General features: G+C 42.9%; 1 protein-coding gene and 1 pseudogene across 2 annotated transcripts in view; both read right to left on the bottom strand.

Moving 5' to 3' along the window:
* Nucleotides 1–8,443: 8,443 nt before the first annotated feature.
* LOC143292555 (uncharacterized) overlaps nucleotides 8,444–26,032 on the bottom strand; it is a 24,456-nt gene continuing 6,867 nt past the window's right edge. For both annotated transcript variants that reach the window (XM_076602963.1, XM_076602962.1), the window contains 8 exons: nucleotides 24,863–25,102; nucleotides 22,087–22,152; nucleotides 18,537–18,587; nucleotides 15,609–15,722; nucleotides 13,953–14,045; nucleotides 13,123–13,422; nucleotides 10,909–11,092; nucleotides 8,444–9,330 (listed from right to left, as the gene is read on the bottom strand). In XM_076602963.1, coding sequence (XP_076459078.1) covers nucleotides 9,189–9,330; nucleotides 10,909–11,092; nucleotides 13,123–13,422; nucleotides 13,953–14,045; nucleotides 15,609–15,722; nucleotides 18,537–18,587; nucleotides 22,087–22,152; nucleotides 24,863–25,102 — 1,190 coding nt within the window. In that variant the 3' untranslated portion in view covers nucleotides 8,444–9,188. The remainder of the gene's footprint in view (nucleotides 9,331–10,908; nucleotides 11,093–13,122; nucleotides 13,423–13,952; nucleotides 14,046–15,608; nucleotides 15,723–18,536; nucleotides 18,588–22,086; nucleotides 22,153–24,862; nucleotides 25,103–26,032) is intronic.
* Nucleotides 22,161–24,348, bottom strand: LOC143293098 (uncharacterized; annotated as a pseudogene).

Here is a 26,032-nt window from a genome sequence, read left to right as displayed (position 1 = left end):
GGGTGACAGCAGAAGCCAAGGTGGCTGTGCCTAATTATGGACATGGAGGTGAGTGGCGTGAGAGGGATGCTGCCCTGAGGGCAAGGGATGTGGCAACAGCAAAAACATAGAGTGGTGTTTCACACGCAATAGAAATCAGATGCTGCAGCTTCAGTGATCAGGCAGGTCAGGTGTTTTTCACTTTTCAGGAAAGCAAGTTGTAAGCTGTAAACTTCCTTCAGACTGCAGCTGACATTTCAGTGCAGCTCTCTCTCTCCCTCACACACACACACACCCTCCCTTCTCTCTCCACCCTCTCTCTCTTCTTCCTCTCTTTCTCTCTCAATGGGAATAAGTTGGTATCAACAGAAGTCACCACAGTGAAAGAAGGCAGCTCTGCTTTATTCAGGAAAGATTTGGCAGAAACATCTGGAAACTGTACCATATGTCTGAAAAATGGAGTGGTCAGAAAAAAATTATCCATGTCCATTCCAGTTCTGCCTGGGATGTTGAAATGGAATGGGTATTAGCATAATGCAGATGTGAAGTGTTTGAAGATATGAGATCCAAGAGTACAAGAATTGTGTATTATGTCTGACAGAAAACTGATTTGTTGAAAAGTCAAAGAACACTGCAGATCCGTGTATGTGAACAGAATGGGGTTAATTGCTTTCATCCGGACAATGCTGTGATGAATTAGACACTAAGCTGTTGAACCCTGTATGATGTAATTTTGCCCACAGGAAGATAACTGGTAATGATTTACAGAATCTGTTGTCATATTAAAATTGTCATCCCCATAATTCACCTATGTTACTATCATTACCATGGTTGTCAGTATCAGAGAGGACCTCACATGATTTACTTTGGCAAATAAGGCGCCATGCAACTACCTGTATTTATCCCAAAGATAATGGAAACAAGCACACACACACACACACACACACACACATGCGTATACATGCATGCACACACATGCATTGCTTTTTTTATCTGAGGGCAGGATGGATTAACTATATAAGATAACTATTTTCGCCTCAAAGATCATTTTGACTTCACACACAAACACACACATGTGCATGCACGCACACACGCACGCACGCATGCACACACACACACACACACACACACACACCATTCTCTATCTCTCTCTTTCTCTCCTGAATACATGATTGTATAGTTTGTCCACAGTGAATGTATGTTCAAGTGGATCAGATCAATTCAAAGTTAAGCGCTCATACTAGAGTCACCAACGTAAAATTAATCTACTGATAAGTAAACAAAGTAACACACAAACATTTTTGAAAAGCACACAAACATATATATGTAAATATGCTTGCATAAATCTGTTCTGACAGTGCATCAACCAATTTTTTTTTTTTTTTTTTTTTTTTTTTTAAGAACAGTGCATTAGTAATAGTCTTGAAATGCTTGTTCCCTGAATGAAAAAAGAAAGAAAGAAAAAATTACCACATCCACGCAGGCAGCATAATGTTGATTTTGGACATGATCTGTGGCAGCATACATGACATGCACACACATGCACACTCACACACACATGCACACGCATATGCACAAGCACATGCACACAAGCACACATTTACACACATGCATACGCACAGGCATCTGCATCTTTTTTTCTTTTTTTTTCCAGCAGATGTGATGTAGCATATATGGATCTGCCAGCACACTCTGACACCTCCTATGCACACACATTCAAGCACACAGCCACACACACACACACACACACACACACACACTTGTAAACACACACTTATCAGGAAAGCTTGACAAGATGGGTTGCTGGAAACTAAATATGAACTGAAAATCTTAGGACAAACTATATTAGAGGCACTACTCCTCCAAATTATTTTATTTTATGTTTTTTTGTTGTTTTTTTCAATTAGAAAGGCTTTAATGAATGATGATCTAAAGTCTTTGTTGGTCATGGTTTAATTAACATTCAAATGCATTTACTTTTACTATAAAAGACAAAAACAAGGCTTTCAAATATGACCTTTAGTTAGATAGTGCTGAATATTTGTGTAATGGGATTTATTAATCATACATTTATATACAGAAGCATGCATGCATGTACACACACTCACACCACACTGAATACTGCTGACATGTTTTATATTAAAACAGGTTAAGACTCATTTTTCATTAATTAATAACTGATAGTTTCAGCTTTGACTTGTATGATGTTTATATTGGCACATGTGATAAAGGCCTTTGTACATAAAAAAAGGACTTGTTTTCTTACATATTTGTTTTCAATTTGTGAGTAAATAGTCACATTTTTTCCCTCAGAAGTTCTGTCTTATAATAGCATGTGATTGGTTCATTTAGTATTAATATTGTTATTATTATTATTACAATCATTATCAAAATGTGGTTGGTTGTACATCTTTTTGACAGAGACGAAGTTTTGAACTGATGTGAAGACAAGTTGAAGACAATATTTTTGTTGTTTTTGGGTGTGTTTTTTCATCCATTAACAGCTTTTTATTTACTTTTCTATACTTACCTATTTATTCTCTTCTCTTTTTTTAAAATATTTATTTACTGTTCATGACATTATTGCCTTTAAAACTCACAAGTCTGTTGAGACTAGACCATGTGTTGTGTTGTCAGAGATAACTGTTTCTTTGTACACTTTTTGAGACAAGGTGAGACTGTCGAGTACCACACTTATTGTTCTGTGTCTGTGAGTGTGTGTGTGTGTGTGAGAGAGAGAGAGAGAGAGAGAGAGAAAGAGAGAGGAACTTTTGTTTCACCACCACCACCCCTCCAAACCCACCCCACTCCCACTCGGCCCTGTGCTTTCCCAGTTCCATGTCCACTGACTGTATGCCACTGTTCTTTCTTGCCCCTCTCCCTCCCTGCCCCCCTCCACCTCCCCTGCACCAGTGTCCTGAAGGTCATTTCATCTTGTATGCAGTCATGACAATAGGGTATGTGTATGTAGGTTATCAGACTCTCTCTCTCTCTCTCTCTTTGGTCATTTGTGTGTGCGTGTGCAATTTCTGTCTTGTTACATTGTTAAAAATCTGACTTTTTATTGCAGTTTATGTTGCAACAATCATAATAAACAGTGACTGATTGGGACTTGGTTTTGTTTTGAGAGGGGTGCCAGTGGTGGTGGTGTGTATGTGTTTGTGTATATGTGTGATGTATAATTGTCTCTGTGTGTGTGTGAGTGTGTGTGCATGCGTTTGTATGTGTGTGTGTGCATGTGAATGTGTACATACGATTGTGGGTATGGATGTGTGTGTGTGTGAGTGTTTGTGAATGTGTGTGTGTGTTAATGAATGTGAGTGTGTGTGTGTGTGGTATGTGTGAGTGTATGAGTGTGTGCACACTGGAATGGGTATACTGAACTTCTGGTTTCTTTGCTTTGTCCATACATAGATTCTTATCACAATGATAGCGTAAGTTGCATCTCTGATTTAACTGACATATACATGAATTGAGTTACTTTTGAATGAAGACACCAGCAAAAATACAGTTTACACCTGTGTTGATTCAGAAAAAGCTTTGCACTACAGCAAACATTCATCACTTCACACAATGAAAATAGACACCAGTGAAGACAATTTGTGAAAATTTATGAACAGAATTGAACACTTTCAATTCCAAACAGGTTTTAAAGCATGCTGACTTGCCCACATAGGTTACACCACATCTGCTGTTAGAGAGAAAAAAAAAAAGAAATAGAAAAGGAGCAGAAGCCCGATTTTCTTCCCCTTTATCCAGAAAACACATGTAACCAAATTCAATAAAAGCTCATCACAATTGCAAAGAATGAAAACAACAAAACAACACATAATTAGCTTCCATCAAAAACCAGTGAAGCATCATACAGTAGAATTTACTTCAAAGAGTATCCGTAAACACTGACAAGATCACTTCCCGTAAGTTATATAGTTCATTTGTTGCATGGGGTCTTTGTAGATGCCTGGTCTTTGCATAAACCAAACACCCTGAACTGGCCTTCACAGTTTTAACAGATACTGCCAGTTTCTTTTGGAAAAAAAAAGGAAAAAACTGCATGATGAACATTCCAAAGCTGGAAAGTTTTTCAGCATTATGATAATATTCATCCGATTGACATGCATGAAGTAGTTTGTATGTTTTTGGTGAAACATGTGTGCAGCTTCTTTGCATCACCTGGATTACTGATGCATTATTTTTTATACACATGTCAAAACATAAACATTCATTCTCTCTTTCCTGTTTATAAACACATGCTTATATGCACATGTATGTGCTTAAACATATGGTTGTTGCTATTATTATTATCATTATTATCATTATTATTATTATCATTCAAGTTGTTGCCGACAACCCAGCTGACCACACAGGGCCATATCAAGGATGGAAACAACATCAATATGGAATTCACAGAATGTGAAAAAAAAAAAAAAAAAAAATCTTGGAAAAGAAAATATGGCACAACTGCAGCCGTATTCAAGCAGATCAACATCGGACATACCAGTGATGATGGCCATTCTGTCAATCTTACACTAGAGGATTTTATGAAAACAGCAACCTGTAAAAAGTGTACATACTACACAAAATTATAAATAATCACAGACAAATAATTTAAAAACAAAACAAAAGAAAGTGGGTAACGTGCACATCCAAAGCCACAAATAATAAAACAACATAGCAACTGTCCAATTATCTTGTCCAGAAAAGGACATAAAACAGTCTGTGCTTTCTCTGAAAAGATGTAGTAGAATGGACCAGTAAGGCAGAGAATAGAAAGAAAGGAGAAGACAACAGAAAGAAAAGGAAAAACCCAGAAACAAAAGAATGTGATAGAAAAGAGGAAGTTTCCAGCACATAATTACCAGAAGGTTGGGACACTGTTTACAAATAAAAGAACCCATGACATCCCCACAAGGGCTAGGTTGTGTACTGTCAGCGCAGAATCCTCTCTGATCAAACATCACAAACACTGTCTTTTTACTGTCAGCACAGAAGCCTCTCTGATCAAACATCACAAACACTGTCTTTGTCCTGTCAGCACTGGATCAGTTCTGCTCAAACATCTTACACACTGTCTTTTTACTGAACTAACAGCTCAACCATTCCCATCCTTAGTCTTTGCCCTGATAAACTCACTGTCTGCCACATGTAAAATTCATCATTGCATAGCAAAAGAAACCCATTCCATGTGAAACAATATTTTAAAAATCATCCACCAATCCTTCTGCAGTATTTTCCAGGAATAAAATCACATGAAAATTACTAATTTTTTACATGAGTATGTACAAAAATAACTACGCCAACAGCAAAACTATTTTTTCGTTAGCTCAAGAATAAGACATCATCAAACATGCACTTTCAACAAGACACAGAGGGAAAGGATCGGAGTCAAGCTGCACAATCAATTATGAAACAAACAGCAAAACGACTAGTAATTTTTCCTCTATGCTCATATTCATTCAAGCATGAAACAACACACATGCACTTTCACTAAGGTATGGAGAGAAAAAAAAACAGGTGCAAAACTGATGATGATTACAATAAAAGCCAATGGGCACCAGCCGCCATGGCGACGTGGTTAGCGTCGCGGACTGACGGCTGGGAGGACGCGGGTTCGAATCCCAGCGGAGGTGGGTTTTTCGGCCCATGGCCGGCTCCTACCCAGAGTTGAGTGTGCTGTGGGCTTAAATGGGGAGACTGGGACCACACAGTCGAGTGTCATCCACTTCAAGGATGCGTCTTTGGGTGTGTTGCTCTAATTACCTGACCAACACTGCAAGTGTCTGTATCTCTCAGGCCTGGTTAACGCCAGGATATCATTATGACAGGAAGCGTAGAGTACAGCCTTGTCACGCAGTCCCAAACCAAAATGGACCTCCATAGCAACATCGTCATCATCATCGTCATCCTCCTCCTTCATCGTCATCAATATAAACAAAATAGTCTCAAAGTCTGTGGCCTTTCATGCCCTGCTCTCATGGTGACCTCAGTTTCGATACCCCTCCACTTCTGTGCTTGGGGTGAGTCCTGTCAATGTCGTCAGTGTCAGCGGATTCGTGGGGGGCTGTTGTTTGAGGGACGTGGTGGCGGTCTCCACTCTGGGAGGGACGCTCACTCAGTCTGGCTCCGCGACTAAGCCATTATTGTCCTTAGTAGGGGGCTTAGTAGGTGGTGTCCTAAGTACGTAAAATCAGAACAGGCACCACTGAACACCACCGAAGTGACTCAGCAGCAGTGCAGGGTCTCGTCTGGTGTGTGGCCTCCTGGCGACCTAACATCGATGGTTCCCTGCGGACTGCCGATGCTGGAACTGCGAAGGATGAACCCGGGTATGGCCATGTATGGGGGAATCTAAATGAGCGGCGTGGGAGTAACGCCACTGAAACGGTGCAGATGATGGGGCAGCAAAAATAAAATAAAAAAAATAAAAAAATAAAAGCCAATGGGCTGGGATTTAAAACGATGGTACCTAGGGCCCCTAGAACTATAAAAGCATACTTTGATCTACAGCAAGAGAAATGAGAGATGAGGTCAGTTAACACAGGAAAAGAGAGAGAGTTGGCAGAGTGTGTGTGAGGAGGGTGGAGGTGGGGGTTAGCTGGTTATGAAGAAGTAAATACCGGTCTTTGAGACAGCATAATGAAACATCAATTCAACACATCAACACGGTCAATATTTTCAATAATTCCAGAGTTTGCTTTCACCATCAAGTATCTTAATTTTATGAACTGTAAGATGATACATCTTCCTCATCTTGGACCCTTGTAACACGGTGTACCTGACGTTCGGTTGAAATATGTTGAAACGCTGTCAGAATTATGACATGTAGAAACAAATGAAACCTTTCCATCAATCAGAATAAAAAAGGGCTCGGAAGCAGTTAGACCGGTTAAGTTTACACAAGGAGTTGTCACTGTGTTGTGACAAATCCGGATACACTACTCCACATCTGCTAAGTAGATTTCTGACCAGCGGTGTAACACAGCATGCTTAGACAGGCCTTGAGGGAAAATGAAATAAAATAAAACATAATAAACAAAGGATAATAATAATAATAATAATAACAACAACAATAATGATAATAATATAGATAAAATAATAATATACTCATTTCAGTAATAATAATAATGGATCAGATGAATAAAAATTAATAAATAAATGAATAAACAAATAAATAAATAAATAGACAAATAGACAAATAAATAAAGATAGCTCAAAAACAACTCACCAGGAGAAGCGGAGGCAGGGTGTATTCAAGAAGGCAGAAACATACAGAGCAGACAAACCAGCAGAAGATGACAGCTCAAGCATAATGTCAGAGACTCGGCATTGACTGTGGCTGAAGCTGTGGACATTTCTGTGGCAGTGACAGCCATCATTGAATCAATATCCTCGTCTTCTGGTCTGTCACTTTGATTTCCACTTGTAAACACGCTGCGATGAATGTATTGTTAAAATCAGGCGAGATTTTTTTGCGACGAATGTATTGTTAAAATCAGGTGTGATTTTTTTGCGACTAATGTATTGTTAAAATCAAGCGTGATTTTTTTGTGACTAATGTATTGTTAAAATCAAGCGTGATTTTTTTGTTTTGTTTTGTTTTAATTTGAAGGATGCACCTTGGAAGATGCTTGTAGTCAGTGGAAAAGAACAGAATAGAATAAAATATACCTTTATTACCAAGCATACCAGAGCCACAATGAATACTGGGGGTGGGGTGGGGGATGTAGTGCATAATAAAAGGCACAAACATAAAACAGAAATAATTTCCAAACACAAATACAGTGAAATTTTAGAAGCACAGTCATATACATATAAGTGCCTGTGCATAATATATACGGATATATACATATACTTAGTCAAATACAGGACCACTGAAAAAAAACCTTTTGGTGAGGAGTCTCATGGTCACCTGACACAGTTCACTCCATGGACAGCTCAACATCATTCCGGTCCCTCCTCCCCTTCTCTCTGCCTGCCTCCATCCCCACCCCCCTTCCCACCCCACCCCCTCCATCCCCACCCCCCTTCCCACCCCACCCCCTCTATCCAACCACCTCCCTTCCCACCCCACCCCCTCCATCCCCACCCCCCTTCCCACCCCACCCCCTCCATCCCCACCCCCCCTTCCCACCCCACACCCTCCATCCCCACCCCCCTTCCCACCCCACCCCCTCCATCCCCACCCCCCTTCCCACCCCACCCCCTCCATCCCCACCTCCCTTCCCACCCCACCCCCTCTATCCAACCACCTCCCTTCCCACCCCACTCCCTTCCCACCCCACCCCCTCCATCCCCACCTCCCTTCCCACCCCACTCCACCCCCTCCATCCCCACCTCCCTTCCCACCCCACTCCACCCCCTCCATCCCCACCTCCCTTCCCACCCCACTCCACCCCCTCCATCCCCACCTCCCTTCCCACCCCACCCCACCCCTCCATCCCCACCTCCCTTCCCACCCCACCCCCTTCAGCCAACCACCTTCGCTGCAAGCTCCCATCCCAATAAACAAATCACCAAGAGTCACAATGTCAAGGGTGCACTGTTACTCACATAAACACACCCAACTCCCTACCCATACACAATAATAATAATAATATTAATATTAATAATGACATCTATATAGCACTGAATCTCGTGCAGAGACAAATCAAAGCGCTTTCGCACCAGTCCTTCACATGCATGACTCCCCCCCCCCCCCCCCAAGCCCCCCACTCCCCCCATAAAAAAATCCACACTAATTTTTATGTCTGTGTATGTGCATGACTGAAGCCGGACTGAAAGACAGAACATGAATGATGAAGGTCTGTCAACTCTACTCAGGCAGGCAGCCTGTTGTGCAAGTGACTCCTTGTCTGTAAAGCGTTTCAAATTTCTCTTCTTTTGCTGGGATAATGAAATTATTCTGATCTTGATTCTTGGGTGGTGTCAATGTAATTCTATGTGATCTCCTTGATATATATTCAAATTGAAGATGATGATGATGATGATACGGACACTTATATAGCACCTATCTTAGGTCACCTGTCAATAAGAGTGACATGGCCACATGTGAATTTTCTCTTTGGACAAAACATAACTGACATGACTTGACTTGACTTGACTGAAGTATCAGAACTAACAATCATGATATGGCAACTGGCATCATGACTGCGACATGTGGACGGCATCCAAGTCCCCTGGACATGTGATACGCTCAGCAAGGTGCCGTGCTACGTGGGACGCTTGAAGATGAGCTTTTTCCTCAGGGAGTACATGGGAGCCGGCGACTGCTTGTAGATGACGCCGCTGATGTCAGCGTCTTTCTGGCCAACCTCATAGTTCACCAGCGTCAGGATGTCCAGGATGTCATGGCTGAAAATGAGGAGTGGACGAACTTGAGTGGTGCAGCTTCTGCGTTCATGAATACTGTGTGCACACACCACACATGGTTTCAGTTTCAGTATCTCAAGGAGGCCTCACTGCGTTTGGACCAAATCCATATATGCTACACCACATCTGCTAGGCAAATGCCTGACCAGCAGTGCCACCAAACATGCTTAGTCAGGCCATTCAGCAGTTGACGTCAAGTTTCAGTTTCTCAAACAGACGTCACTGCATTCGGGCAAATTCATTCGCTTCAGCACATCTGCTGTATTTAGATATTTGTTTCAAATTTCATCCCCCTACATACCCGGTTTCCACCAACTCACCATTCATCCCCTTCCCCCCTCTTCCAAACAATAATACTCAAATGTATACATGTGTACTCTAACAATTATCTTCAATCACCGATATGTGTGACAGGACATTGAACAAACTTCTTCCTTCCTTCCTACATCTGCTGGGCAGACGCCTGACAGCAGCACAACCCAACATGCCTAAGCACTGAGTGCATGCATGTATTATATTTGTACACCTATCAGACTGGAGTTCTTCAACAGAATTTTGCCAGATGACAACTGTTTTAATGCCATGAGTTCTTTTTCAGTGCGTGCTGCACATGGGATCTCAACTGAACGACTAAATGCTGAGTTTGAGTTTCCAGTCAAACATAGGAGAAAGGGTGAGCGCGGGAATCAAAACCACACACACGCACACACACACATACACACACACACACACACACACACACACACACATACAACTGCATGCGCACACATTACACAAATGCATGATGAATTCATTCTTACAGACACACACCTAACTATAAAATGCACAATTAGTTCGTTCACAGTTCATACACTTGATTGTGGTACTAACCCCAAAAGCGGAGTATGGCTGCCTATATGGTGGGGTCAAAACGGTCATACACGTAAAAGCCCACTCGTGTGCACACGAGTGAACGTGGGAGTTGCAGCCCACGAACGAAGAAGAAGAAGAAGAAGGAGATTGTGGTACTGTATGATGTACATCTCTCTTTCGAATCACGACAAACACGTCAGTTTCAGTTTCAGTTTCAGAAGCTCAAGGAGGCGTCACTGCGTTCGGACAAATCCGTATACGCTACACCACATCTGCCAAGCAGATGCCTGACCAGCAGCATAACCCAACGCGCTTAGTCAGGCCTTGACAAACACGTCAAAGGATAGATACTGACACTACTGATAAAACTGGTCTTTGGTTTTGTGGGGGGGTGGGGGGGTTACCCAAGCAAACCTATAGAACCATATAAAATGTGATGCACAACAGAGTCAACCCAGACAAAACAATAGTGAGAACTGCAAACAGAGGTAGAAAGACAGGTAGGTTGGTAGACAGGAAGGTAGATAAATGTAATATGATGCATGCGTTCGTACTGCTTTGTGTATAGACAACAAGCTAAGGGAAACAACTCTGGCTGATCCATGCTTGACGGAATAAATGTGGCTTGCACAGAAGCACTCCCATCTGGGCTCCATTTATCCCTTTACGTGATATTGCAGTAAATTGTCAGGTAGGTAGGTGGCTTACCTGTAGGCGTATTTACTGAGCAGTTCGGTGAGTTTGCTGATGTACCACGAGCCTTCACTGCGACTGCGCCAAGACACGAAGCCCGGCATCGTCGCGTAGCCCAGCAGGAAGTCCGCCTCGTTGGGAATCAGCTCCTGGGGTGCGTCTGGCTCCACAGCACAGTCCCTCTGTATGTCCGGCTGCCCTGTGGACAGTCACCGTGAGTGTGTGCAGGTTAACTCATTCTGCCCCACAGCCCTGTGGACAGTCACCGTGAGTGTGTGCAGGTTAACTCATTCTGCCCCAAAGCCCTGTGGACAGTCACCGTGTGTGTGTGCAGGTTAACTCATTCTGCCCCAAAGCCCTGTGGACAGTCACCGTGTGTGTGCAGGTTAACTCATTCTGCCCCACAGCCCTGTGGACAGTCACCATGAGTGTGTGCAGGTTAACTCATTCTGCCCCACAGCCCTGTGGACAGTCACCGTGAGTGTGTGCAGGTTAACTCATTCTGCCCCACAGCCCTGTGGACAGTCACCGTGAGTGTGTGCAGGTTAACTCATTCTGCCCCACAGCCCTGTGGACAGTCACCGTGAGTGTGTGCAGGTTAACTCATTCTGCCCCAAAGCCCTGTGGACAGTCACCGTGAGTGTGTGCAGGTTAACTCATTCTGCCCCAAAGCCCTGTGGACAGTCACCGTGAGTGTGTGCAGGTTAACTCATTCTGCCCCACAGCCCTGTGGACAGTCACCGTGAGTGTGTGCAGGTTAACTCATTCTGCCCCAAAGCCATGTGGACAGTCACCGTGAGTGTGTGCAGGTTAACTCATTCTGCCCCACAGCTACACATCTGCTACAACTCCCCTGGACCAGCACTACATGAGACCACTGCAGAAAAAAAACAAAAGACAGGGTGGTTCACTAAAACAGTTGAAAATGATGGAGAATGGTTGATTTAATCGGTCGAACAAAGCTTCATTTTCATGGTTATGGAATCCGTAAACGGTTCAGATTACAATGCCAACTGTACCAAGTGAGAATGAGCGAAATTAGAATAGTGTTTTGTTATCAGAATACTTGTAGCTGGTCCACAGAGGAAGTAATCATGGTACGAGTTAACTCATACCTGGTGTAGAATGACTTAAAGTGCCCCTGTCTCACTCTGCTGAGGAAGGGGGCAGAACAGTAAAGGCGCTCATCTGCCAATACAGTGTCTGTGAGGGTCTGGGTTCGAGTCCTGTTCTCTCCCTCTCTCCCAAGTTTGACTGGGAAATCAAACTGTGCATTCAGAAGAGACGATAAACCGAGGTCCCTTGTGCAGCAGCACCCATTCAGCGCACTGAAAAAGAACCCATGGCAACAAAAGAGTTGTCCTCTGGCAAAATTCTGCTGAAGAAATCCACCCTGATAGGGACACAAATACACACACACACACACACACACACACATATATATATGTATGTATAGGCAGTGATGCCTCCTTGAGAAACTGAAACTGAGAAACTTATAAAGGTTGGAGAGGAGAAGGGGGGAGGGGGTGGAGGGTTGAATGGTGAGTTGAGAGGGTAACCAGGGTAGAGATAGAGTAGAGGGAGGCTGGAGGGTAACCAGGGTAGAGATAGAGTAGAGGAAGGCTGGAGGGTAACCAGGGTAGAGATAGAGTAGAGGGAGGGTGGAGGGTAACCAGGGTAGAGATAGAGTAGAGGGAGGATGGAGGGTAACCAGGGTAGAGATAGAGTAGAGGGAGGCTGGAGGGTAACCAGGGTAGAGATAGAGTAGAGGAAGGCTGGAGGGTAACCAGGGTAGAGATAGAGTAGAGGGAGGGTGGAGGGTAACCAGGGTAGAGATAGAGTAGAGGGAGGGTGGAGGGTAACCAGGGTAGAGATAGAGTAGAGGGAGGCTGGAGGGTAACCAGGGTAGAGATAGAGTAGAGGGAGGCTGGAGGGTAACCAGGGTAGAGATAGAGTAGAGGGAGGCTAGAGGGTAACCAGGGTAGAGATAGAGTAGAGGGAGGCTGGAATCAAAGGAGAATAAAAGCAGAGGGAGAAAGAGAAGGTGACGTTGCTGTGAAGAAGAAGAAGAAGGAGAAGGTGACGTTGCTGTGAAGAAGAAGAAGGAGAAGGTGACGTTGCTGTGAAGAAGAAGAAGGAGAAGGTGACGTTGCTGTGAAGAAGAAGGAGAAGGTGACGTTGCTGTGAAGAACAAGAAGAAGGAGAAGGTGACGTTGCTGTGTGCAATACCTGGCTGCCTGTTTGTGCCCAGACAGGCCTGCATGAAGAACAGCTTGGGCTTCCCCGCCAGGCTCGGGCAGGCCTGGGAGCGGAAGGGGGAGGTCAAATCTCGAATGGGCACCTGAATCCCGTTGGTTCCGTAGAGGGCTCCGTGAGCCCCGTGGGTCAGGAAGCAGCAGATGAAGCAGTCGAACTGGCTGTGATCGCACCCTGCCATCTGGTTCAGGGTCTGAATCATCTCCGTGTCCGTGCAGTTGTTTTTGAGCATGACCAGGAAGCTGAGGTTCCGGAAGGTGTCTTCCAGTTTGTCTGCACAGAGGCGACTCATTTCAAAGTGAAACTAAAAACCTACCTGTTCAAAACGGCAATTAGATGTGACGGAGCATAGTCGCTGTGTTTGTCTCCTCTACACTCCCATTATGCACTCCCGTCCCCCACCCCCCGCCCGCCTATCCCCCCTCCACCAACTGCCGCATTGATGTTTTTCTGAAGTGTGTACTTGTGAATAGGTGCTTACTGATGTGTGCGTGTGTGTGTGTGTGTGTGTGTGTGTGTGTGTGTGTGTGAGTGTGTGTGTGTGTGTGTGTGTGTGTGTGTGTGTAGGCCATATTTTGTGCTTTTTATGTGATTATTAATATCTGCAGTTTGTAGTATTGTGTTGGTGTACACAGATTTTGTCTTTCACTTCCATGGCCTCATGTGCTGTTGTGTGATGTAATGCACTATTGTACATGTATTGTTTCATGTGAGGCGGTTAGAGCCCATTATACGGGGAGTCTGCACCACATGAGTACAACATATTATTATCACTATCAATATCATTGTCAAACGGGACCTACCTCTGTCAATGTCTGTACCCTCTCTCTTTTCCATTTTCCTGGCTCCAGGTCCTCCCACGAAGAAATCCTTGTTGTTGAGGATCACACAGATACCTGTGGGGAAAACCAGCACATGATGATCACAGAAATAACTGTAGAGAAAACGAACACATAATGATCGCACAAATACCTGCGGAGAGATTCAATAACGTCAAACAGTGAAACTATTTCAAACCTTTGCCAGACATGACTCCATTTGGATTTCAAGTCCAATAGCGCTTTCATGTATGTTTTTTGACTCCTGTGTCTTTACATATGATGTTATCTTGTGCTTCAGCTGTCTGTGTGTTTGCGTATAGAGTGTGTTCTCTGGCCAAAGATAGGTGCCACGTAAGTATAAATGATAAGACAACCCAACCCCACAGCAAACAGAGTATGTACAGGCACAACATCTGAACACAGTAGATATGAGAATACACCTTTTTATTTCTGTTTTTTCCCTTAAGGCCTGACTAAGCACGCTGGGTTACACTGCTGGTCAGGAATCAGCAAAGAAGATGTGGTGTAGCGTGTATGGATTTGTCCAAATGCAGTGGCACGTCCTTGAGAAACTGAATATGAAACTGAAACAGCTTAACCCTTTCACCGCCAGTCAATTTAGAGTACAAAATTCCCTTGTGGTATAAACACAGAAAAGACAGTGAGTATGAACTGCTGGGGATTCCCCCTGCGATGTATAGAAAATATGGCCTATCCTACCACTGAACATTAAAAGCAGTAGGTTCATGGATAACAGACCAATGAATGGTCACCTTTCAGTGACATGGGTCCTCTACCACGCCTGTGCATAAATGCGAGCTTGGCAGTGAAAGGGTTAAAAAAACAAAAAACAAAAAACAACCACGTGCCAGAGGAACACACAAAAAAGACTGGAATGAGGTTGGATGACAGCAGGGTTGGAAATTGTTCTGATGCAAATGAAAGCAAGAAAGCTCTTTTTAAAACACATATCTTTTTCTGTCTCTCTCTCTCTGACCGTGTGCGTGAGTGTGTGTGTGTGTGCGCGCGCGCACGCTGTATGATGTAATGGGGATGAAATGGGGAAGAGTGGTGAAAGAGACAATGCAAGATTTCAAGGGACTGTTCACATTCTTGTTTACGCAAGATGAATTTTTAGTTAGTTTGTTTGTTTAAGGGTGTATGCCACAGGAGAGGCTGAATAATTTTTGTCATGTGCCTGGTATGTGCGTGTGATGTTTCCGTCAGGTGCAGTGCTCAAGGTGCACGTGCAGATGGTGACAGTGAGCTGCAGGCAGGTGAGACTGTGTGTGTGTGAGGGAGTTCCAGAGGAAAGAAGCCATTCAAATCAAGATAAGAAGGCCTGGCCTCAAACATGGAACTCTAACCTATATTTGACAGTCTGTTGCAACACCACGGTCAGGAGCCTGTGGCCTGGCAACACTAATGCAGCTGGGAACGTATACACACATGCGCACGTGCACACACACACACACACACACACAAACACACAAACATATACACACACACAGAAAAATACACACACACACACACACACACAACACACACACATACACACACACACACAAATACAAACACACACACACACACACACAAATACAAACACACACACACACACACCACACACACACACAGCACCTCTGGGGGTCCTGTCCATTCTGTAACGTGGAATCAGGTCGGCTGAAGGCATCAGACTGAGGTGTGCCATGTCTCCTATTGCCATGGGCGACAGCTGTCCATCTCTCACCTCCCCTGCAGACAGAAACCCTTGTCAGCATCCCGCTTCTTCTTCTTCTTCTGCGTTCACTCATATGTACACGAGTGGGCTTTTATGTGTATGACTGTTTTTACCCCACCATGTAGGCAACCATACTCCGTTTTCAGGGGTGTGCATGCTGAGTATGTTCTTGTTTCCATAACCCACCGAACGCTGACATGGATTACAGGATCTTTAACGTATTTGATCTTCTGCTTGCATATACACACGAAGGGGGTTCAGGCACTAGCAGGTCTGCAAATATCTTGACCAGGGAGATCGTAAAAATCTCCACCCTTTACCCACCAGGCGCCATCACCGTGATTCGAACCCGGGACCCTCAGATTGACAGTCCAACGCTTTAACCACTCGGCTATTGCGCCCGTCAGCATCCCGCTTCATTTCTCCAGTCTGTCTGTTCTCACCGATGCTTTTTAAACTCTTTCAACGCTAAGTTTCTGCATGAAAAACACTCCACAGCACAAATATTTTAGACTCAATGCTCCCAGTCACACAGTTTGGTTCTTGTCTAAACAACACAATGGACTTGTTTATTGTCAGTGGGGTGGGCGAAGGTTAGTCACTGTTCTTTTGCCCAGGAAACTGGCTGCGGCTGTCAAGCTTTGTTACAATGTGAAAAATGGTCTTCATAAGATGACCCCTAAATGCGCCAAGTGTGTGCTGCATATGGGCCCTCTGTTTATTGTCTTATCGGAATGACTAAACGCTCAGTCTGATTTTCTGGTCAAACTTGGGAGAAAGGGTGAGACTGGAATTCAAACTCAGACTCGGTGGAGTGATGGCCTAGAGGTAACGCATCCGCCTAGGAAGCGAGAGAATCTGAGCGCGCTGGTTCGAATCACGGCTCAGCCGCTGATATTTTCTCCCCCTCCACTAGACCTTGAGTGGTGGTCTGGATGCTAGTCATTCGGATGAGACGATAAACCGAGGTCCCGTGTGCAGCATGCACTTAGCGCACGTAAAAGAACCCACAGCAACAAAAGGATTGTTCCTGGCAAAGTTCTGTAGAAAAATCCACGTCAATAGGAAAAACAAATAAAACTGCATGCAGGAAAAATACAAAAAAAAAAGGGTGGCGCTGTAGTATAGAGATGCGCTCTCCCTGGGGAGAGCAGCTCGAATTTCACACAGAGAAATCTGTTGTGATAAAAAGAAATACAAATACAAACAAATACAAATTCCCTCACAGACTCTGTATTAGCAGATGAACATCTTAACCATTCTGCCTCCTTCCTCCTTCACCTGTCACAACACACTCTATGTATGACAACACTGTTGATCACAATAAACACACACGATTACACTCAACAGCAATAGCCGAGTGGTTAAAGCGTTGGACTTTCAATCTGAGGGTCCCGGGTTCGAATCACGGTAACGGTGCCTGGTGGGTAAAGAGTGGAGATTTTTCCGATCTCCCAGGTTAACATATGTGCAGACCTGCTAGTGCCTGAACCCCCTTCGTGTGTATACGCACGCAGAAGATCAAATACGCACGTTAAAGATCCTGTAACCCATGTCAGTGTTCGGTGGGTTATGGAGACACAAAAATACCCAGCATGCATGAACCACGACAGTCATCAGCAAGTCGATGTTGGCCGTGTAACGGAAAGAAGAAGAAGAAGAAGAGCTGCATGTTTACCACTGTCCAATTCAACATAGTTCGTGTTCACCATGATATCAAACTGAAATTAAATTGCATGCATCAAATCTAAAAATGAATGTGATCCCAATTCATCCTTAGGACATGAAAATACAGCAACAGCAATCTGAGTTGAGGAAATATCTTTGGTGTGAAAATAGATCAATCAGAAAAGTGAACTGATTGCTTTCCAATTCTTTGAAACATGCAAAGCAAGATGGAGGGTGGGATTAAAAGTCGACTCTGACTGAACAAGGTAGTGAACTGGGGCTGACAACTGAGTACATTTGGCTGAAGGCTTCAAAAATATACAAATTATGTGTTTAAAAAACAAAAGAAGAACAAGCAGATATCAGAGCATACAAATGGAGTATTGAACATTTGATTTAATCAAGTTTACAGTTAACTTTGTTGTTAGCTCTCGCTCCTTTGTATATATATGTTGTTGTTTTTTTCCCATCTAAAACCACAGTCTGAGGACAGATGTTGTTAGACGTTAGACGTTAAACTGGAGAACACACACAAATGGAGTAACAGAGCCAAGTCATCAAGCAAACGAAAACAAGACGGATTCCAATCTGGTTTCAAAAGATGACATCAGGGGTCAGCAGAGCCGTTCAGCACCACACAACACGGAGGACCTTCACTTTTAGGGTTCATCAGCAGATGCTGCTTATCAGATGTGTGTGCTTTAGACATGTTAGAAAAAACTTTTTTCTTTAAATTCCTGTGGTGCACCTATTGTGCTGCAGCACCTTGTACTATTGTAGGCTGAAATGTATGGTAATTGCTGTTCACTTTCATTTCTGGCTGTTGTCATTAGTGTTGGGCTGATTTTTTCCATTTCCCTACCCCCCTACAGGACCTAAAAGTTCAGCAGACATGGTGTAACATCTATGTATTTTTTGTTTATGGCACAGTGACACTTGGTTAATAAAATCTGATAAATAAACTAACAGAAAACATTTTAAACAAACACACACACACACACAGACCATATGACTCAAACTCAATTTAAAAAAAAATGTGTTGATGGTTTAACGCATTACTCTTTGTTGTTGTTCATTCTTTTTTTAAGGAAGAAGAAAAAAAGCATACAAACAAACAAGAAACAACAAATTTAAAAAACAAAAAATCATCCCAGACATACCAGTTGATGCCGCCTGCCTGAGGATGTGCTCCGGAATGTGTGTGGCCTGTGCTGCAAACCAAAACCACAAAACACAGTCACTCAGTCGTCATGCACACCTGAAACTTCATCCACACACTTGTTAATCAAGCGCAAGCTCTTGTCAGGGTGACACCACAGAATAAAATAACAACAATAAACAATAAAACATAACTTTTTCTATGGCATGACATGCAGTACGGATGCTGCGCAAAGCACCTAACATCATCTACTGACATGTAAACATGACATGAAAACATTTTTACAGCTCTCTGTCGACGTTTAACATTCAATGTATTCAAATACGCAAATCAAATATCATATACCCCTGATAACAGAGTATGGCTGCATACAGGGCGGGGTAAAAATGGTCATACGCGTTAACGCCCACTCGTGTACATACGAGTGAATGTGGAAGTTGCAGCCCATGAACGAAGAAGAAGAAATATCATATTTCAAAATCCATCAAACAATAAGAATGATCAAGTATGATGCTTGGAGTAGAATTCAATCAATACATTTCGTAAAACCATAGAAATGTTGTGTATTAATAAAATTCAGAAGAAAAGAGAGGAACATTTCCAGATTCTACTTCTAACCACAAGAAAAAAAAAAAGAAATTCTTGCATAATCTGCTGCAAACACTCTCACCAGCTGCTGCCTCTATTGCAGAGTCAGTCCAGCCAGCCTGACCCCCTTTATATGTTGTGTTGAGCCTGGGTATATTTGTTTGTGATTTCATACCTGTGAAACTGCATATGTGTTGCATATCTGTTGTGTGTGTGTGTGTGTGTGTGTGTGTGTGTGTGTGTGTGTGTGTGTGTGTGTGTGTGTGTGTGTGAATGTGTGTGTGTGTGTGTGTGTGTGTGTGTGTGTGTGTGTGCGTGTGTGTGTACATTTATTTGCTTATTTGTTGATTTACTTATCATCATCATTGTCAATGTTATTCTCTTTTTTTAACATTTTATTCTACTTATTTTTCTGTTTGCTTTCCTACTTTTTATTTCATTTTATTTTCATTTTTATTTCATTTATCTATTTTGTTTATCTATTCATTAATTCAATGATTTATCTATTCATTTGTTCATGTACCTTTTTTTTTTTTCCTCAAGTCCTGACTAAACATGTTGAATGGTTATGCTGCTGGTCAGGCATCTGCTTTGCTGATGAGGTGTAGTATATATGACTTTGTCTGAACGCAGTGACACCTCCTTGAGAAACTGAACTGAAGTGAACTGAAGTGAACTGAAGTGAAGTGAAGTGAAGTGACCTGAAATGAACTGAAGTGAAGTGAAGTGAACTGAAGTGAAGTGAAGAGAACTGAACTGAACTGAGTTTCAGTTTCAGTAGCTCAAGGAGGCGTCACTTCGTTCGGACAAATCCATATACGCTACACCACATCTGCCAAGCAGACGCCTGACCAGCAGCGTAACCCAACTGAAGTTAACTGAACTGAACTGAAGTGAACTGAACTGAAGTGAACTGAAGTGAAGTGAAGTGAACTGAAGTCAACTGAAGTGAAGTGAAGTGACATGAAGTGAACTGAAGTGAAGTGAGGTGAACTGAAGTGAACTGAACTGAAGTGAACTGAACTGAAGTGAGGTGAACTGAAGTGAAGTGAACTGAACTGAAGTGAGGTGAAGTGAACTGAAGTGAAGTGAACTGAAGTGAAGTGAGGTGAACTGAAGTGAAGTGAACTGAAGTTAACTGAACTGAAGTGAACTGAAGTGAGGTGAAGTGAACTGAAGTGACCTGAAGTGAAGTGAAGTGAACTGAAGTGAACTGAACTGAAGTGAAGTGAACTGAACTGAAGTGAACTTGCCACTTGATTGCTGCTGACAAGTACCCTCCTCACTTTAGGGCTGTCCACTCACTGAGGTAAGATTGAGAGTACAGGTCAGGATGCCTGTCACCATTCTTCACCTGCACTTCTCTCTCTCTCAACTGTGTTCCTTTTGTTCACAGAGAGAGGAAGGTGACAGAATGGGGAAGACGTCTATCAGCCAATAGGAGGAGTTTGTATTATACTCCATGTTTGGTGATACATATACTTACCATGTCAAACTAAGCCTATCGGTTTGCTCTGCTTGGCCAAATTTCACGCGGCTAACAGTGAAAAGACAAGCCGTCTTGCCCAGTCCGCTCTTAGCCAATCAAACGCCTCTAAAAGCTATAAGCGCTGAATCATTCCTTTGGCTAAGGCTCTCCACGCCATCTTGTCAGGTTTACGCTCTGTCTCGTCTTATGCTTTTTTTGGCTATTAAGCGTATTCATTTGGCCTTACTTTGGTGCATGCGAATTGTCTGTATTGTATTCTTACATTCTGTGTACACGATTCGACTTGGCCCCTCAATTCATTCGTTTTTCTCTACCTCTAAGTCGATCCTGTCTTTCCTTTCTCTGTTGGGGGTCGGATTTTTGCTGGGTGCCTAAGCGTGGGTACCATGCCTCGTATGCCATCCCACGATTCAATTCATGCTCTCGCCCTTTTCCCCCCAAGTTTGACTGGAAAATCAGACTGAGCATCTACCGTAGTTATTCCAATGAAATGATAAACCGAGCAGCAAGCACTTGGCGCACTGAAAAAGAACCCATGGCAACAAGAATTTAGTCCTCTGGCAAAATTCTGTAGAAGAAACCCACACTGATTGGAACAAAATTTTTTTTTTTTTTTTTTTTTTTTTGCATGCACTCAAGGCCTGACAAGGGGTTATGTACCTTTGCCTAGCAGATGTCATGTAGTGTATATGGACTTGCCCGAATGCAGTGACACCTCCTAGAGAAAACTGAAACTGAAACTAAAATTCATCTTGTTCATAGATACATCAAAGTGCTTTCACACCAGTCATTAACATGCCCTGCCCCTTCATTTCCACGGCACCTAAGGATGTTTTGTGTAATTTCTGCACTGCTGCTAGCCAGAAGCAAGGTTGTACTTTTCTCACATACAAGCAGATCAAGAAATCACGATGGGTGACAGGCGCAATAGCTGAGTGGTTAAAGCGCTGGACTTTCAATCTGGGGATCCAGGGTTCTCGGTGACGGCGCCTGGTGGGTAAAGGGTGGAGATTTTTCCGATCTCCCAGGTCAAAATATGTGTGGACCTGCTTGTGCCTGAACCCCCTTCCTGTGTATACGCATACAGAAGAACAAACACCCACTTTAAAGATCCTGTGATCCATGTCAGTGTTCAGTGGGTTATGGAAACAAGAACACACCCAGCATGCACACCCCTGAAAACCGAGTATGGCTACCTACATGGCAGGGTAAATAATCAAAATGGTCACACACATAAAATGTTACATGTCTGTATGAGTGTATGTGTGCATGACTGAAACCTGATTGAATGACACAGGAAACAAATGATGAGCACCCAATGGCAGCCATAAGTTGGCTCTGCCTAGGTAGGCAGCCTGTTGTGCAAATGACTGTGTTTGTAAAGTGCTTAGAGCTTGGTCTCTAACTGGGCATAGGCGCTATATAAGTGTCCATATTATCATTATGATTATCATCATTAAAGAAAACAACTAACCATTGCTGGATGTCTCGTTATTCTCACAGGCGGACGTCTCTGATGACATGGACTCTTGCAAGGCATCTGGAACATCAGGCAAACATGCAACTATCAGGCTGATGTCCACAGGATTTTTTGTCACAATCATGTAGGACAAACACAGTATGAATAACAACTGTTCATGTCGGAAGTCAACAGCACTGCAACAAGTGTAATACAATAAAGATAGGAACCAGGGCTGCAACATTCATAACACAATATAAGTAAGAGCCCACTGTTTATATAACAGTGTAAATAAGAACCCATTGTTTAAATGACACAGTATAGATAAGAACCCATTGTTTATACAAAAAAGTATAAATAAGAACCCACCATTGTGTCTACATTTAACAGGGATGCAACATGTATAACACAATATGAGAAAGGACCGGGGCTACAACATGCATGAAAAAAAAGTATAAATAAGAACCCACTGTTTATATACACATCACAAATAAGAACCCATTGTTTATATAACAGTATAAATAAGAATCGACTGTTTATATAATACAATACAATAAAACATAATAAATAAGAACCCACTGTTTATATATGCTGTATAATTAACAACCTACTGTTTATATAACACAATACAAATAAGAACACAGTGTTTACATAACACAATACAAATAAGAACCTACTGTTTACATAATACAGTACAAATAAGAGCCCACTGTTTACATAACACAGTACAAATAAGAACCCAATGTTTACATAACACAGTACAAATAAGAACCCATTGTGTACATAACACAGTACAAATAAGAACCTACTGTTTGTGTAACAAAGTACAAATACAAACCCACTGTTTATGTAGCACAGTACAAATAAGAACCCACTGTTTTCATAGTACAAATAAGAACACACTGTTTATGTAATACAGCACACATGAAAACCCGCTGTTTATGTAACACAGTACAAAGAAGAACCCGCTGTCTATGTAACACAGTACAAATAAGAACCCACTGTTTATGCAACACAGCACAAATAAAAACTTGCTGTTCATGTAACACAGTACAAATGAGAACCCACTGTTTATGTAACACACCACAAATAAGAACCCGGTATTTATGTAACACAGTACAAATAAGAACCTGCTGTTTACATAGTACAAATAAGAACCAACTCTTCACATAACACAGTACAAATAAGAACCCACTGTTTGTGTAACAAAGTACAAATAAGAACCCACTATTTATATAACACAGAACAGAACCTACTGTTTACATAGTACAAATAAGAACCCACTGTTTACATAGTACAAATAAGAACCAACTGTTTACATAACACAGTGCAGATAAGAAGCCACTGTTTGTGTAACAAAGAACAAATACAAACTCACTGTTTATGTAACACAGTACTAATAAGAACCCACTGTTCATATAACACAGTACAGATAAGAACCCACTATTCGTATAACACAATACAAAACAGAACCCACTGTTTACATAACACAGTACACAACAGAGCCCACTGCTTACATAACACAGTACACAGCAGAACCCACTGTTCAAACAACACGGTACACAACAGAACCAACTGCTCAAACAACACAGTACACAACAGAACCCACTGTTCAGACAACACAGTACACTACAGAACCAACTGCTCAAACAACACAGTACACAACAGGACCCACTGTTCAAACAACACGTTACACAACAGAACCAACTGCTCAAACAACACAGTACACAACAGAACCCACTGTTCAGACAACACAGTACACTACAGAACCAACTGCTCAAACACCACAGTACACTACAGAACCAACTGCTCAAACAACACGGTACACATTAGAACCCACTGCTCAAACAACACGGTACACATTAGAACCCACTGTTCAAACAACATGGTACACAACAGAACCCACTGTTCAAACAACACGGTACACAACAGAACCCACTGTTCAAACAACACGGTACACAACAGAACCCACTGTTCAAACAACACGTTACACACCAGAACCCACTGCTCAAACAACACGGTACACATTAGAACCCACTGCTCAAACAACACGGTGCACATTAGAACCCACTGTTCAAACAACATGGTACACAACAGAACCCACTGTTCAAACAACACGGTACACAACAGAACCCACTGTTCAAACAACACGGTACACAACAGAACCCACTGCTCAACAGGACACAACAGAACCCACTGCTCAAACAACACGGTACACAACAGAACCAACTGCTTAAACAACACGGTACACAACAGAACCCACTGTTCAAACAACATGGTACACAACAGAATCCACTGTTCAAACAACACGGTACACAACAGAACCCACTGTTCAAATAACACGGTACACAACAGAACCCACTGTTTAAACAACATGGTACACAACAGAACCCACTGTTTAAACAACACGGTACACAACAGAACCCACTGCTCAAACAACACAGTACACATTAGAACCCACTGCTCAAACAACACGGTACACATTAGAACCCGCTGTTCAAACAACACAGTACACAACAGAACCCACTGTTCAAACAACACAGTACACATTAGAACCCGCTGTTCAAACAACACGGTACACAACAGAACCCACTGTTCAAACAACACGGTACACATTAGAACCCACTGTTCAAACAACACGGTACACAACAGAATCCACTGTTCAAACAACACCATACACAACAGAACCCACTGCTCAAGCAACACAGTACACAACAGAACCCAATGCTCAAACAACACAGTACACAACAGAACCCACTGCTCAAACAACACGGTACACAACAGAACCCACTGTCGATGTTGACGTTCAGCAACCCTGCAATCTCCTGGGCCAGAAGGGTGGGGCCCGCCCAGTGAATGGCGTGGACCAGTGACTGCCGCGCCCTGACACAGTCCATGGCCTGGGTCTCCTCCTGCTGCAGCCATTGCAACAGCAGTGCCATCTTGCGAGCCTTCGTCGGTCGCCTGTCGTCCCAGGCCTGCGTGTCCAGATGGATGCGCAGACCCACGGCGAAGTTCGGCCAGTACTGATCTGTGTTTCACAAGCGTCAACTCTTTCAGGCATGCACACTTCCTCGTGAATGGAGAGAGAGCTGCTGTCCAGTTTCTTTTTTTTTTTTTTTTTTCTGAATGGTTTTAAATGCCATGCACAAATGACCCGTCTTCCTCCCAACCCCTAAAATCTGCTTTCTGTAGTCATGACATTAATGTGTACCATGACTGTTACAGTAATCATGCTTAAAAAAACAACAACCAAAAAACCCCAGCATTTTTGTGTTTATCATTATCAGGATCATTATTACAAAATGTGTAGGTTTATTTCTCCTGTTTTGGTAAACCGCTAATCAAATGCATTTATGTACGACATGAAAAACTTACACATCTGACTTCCAAATGTTCATAATTCCACTTCTTGTTTTTTCTGTTCTCCTTTAGAAAAAGCACTAGAACAGCAGAAGGAAGTTTCCCAGTTCCCCATTAGCACAGTACACAAACAGAAGTGAATTTCTCTTTCCCCCAATTAGCAAAAGAAGTAAAAGTACATGCGATACAGCAGCAGTTATATTTGTATCATATTTATGGTAGCAACAGATGCAGTAATTTCAGAATAACAGCCCCAGTGAGTTGATCGGAAGAGATGGGTGCAACAGCTGAATAGCTAAAGCACTGGACTTTCAATCTGAGGGTCCAAGGTTTGAATCCTGGTGATGGCTCCTGGTGTGTAAAGGGTGGAAATTTGTCCAATCTCCCAGGTCAACAGATGTGAAGACCTGCTAGTGCCTGAATACCCTTCACATACATATGTGTGCAGAAGATCAAATACACACGTCAAAGTTTCCATAATCCATGTCAGCATTCAGTGGGTTCTGGAAACAAGAACATACCCAGCACCTATCCCGAAAACAGAGTATGGATGCCTACATGGGGGGGGGGGGGGATAAAAAACGGTCATGCACATAAA

The sequence above is a fragment of the Babylonia areolata genome, chromosome 18, assembly GCF_041734735.1.
Source record: "Babylonia areolata isolate BAREFJ2019XMU chromosome 18, ASM4173473v1, whole genome shotgun sequence".
Lineage (NCBI taxonomy): Eukaryota > Metazoa > Mollusca > Gastropoda > Neogastropoda > Buccinidae > Babylonia > Babylonia areolata.
The sequence above is the reverse complement of the archived record's forward strand: the minus strand, read 5'-3'. Positions and strand labels throughout refer to the sequence as shown.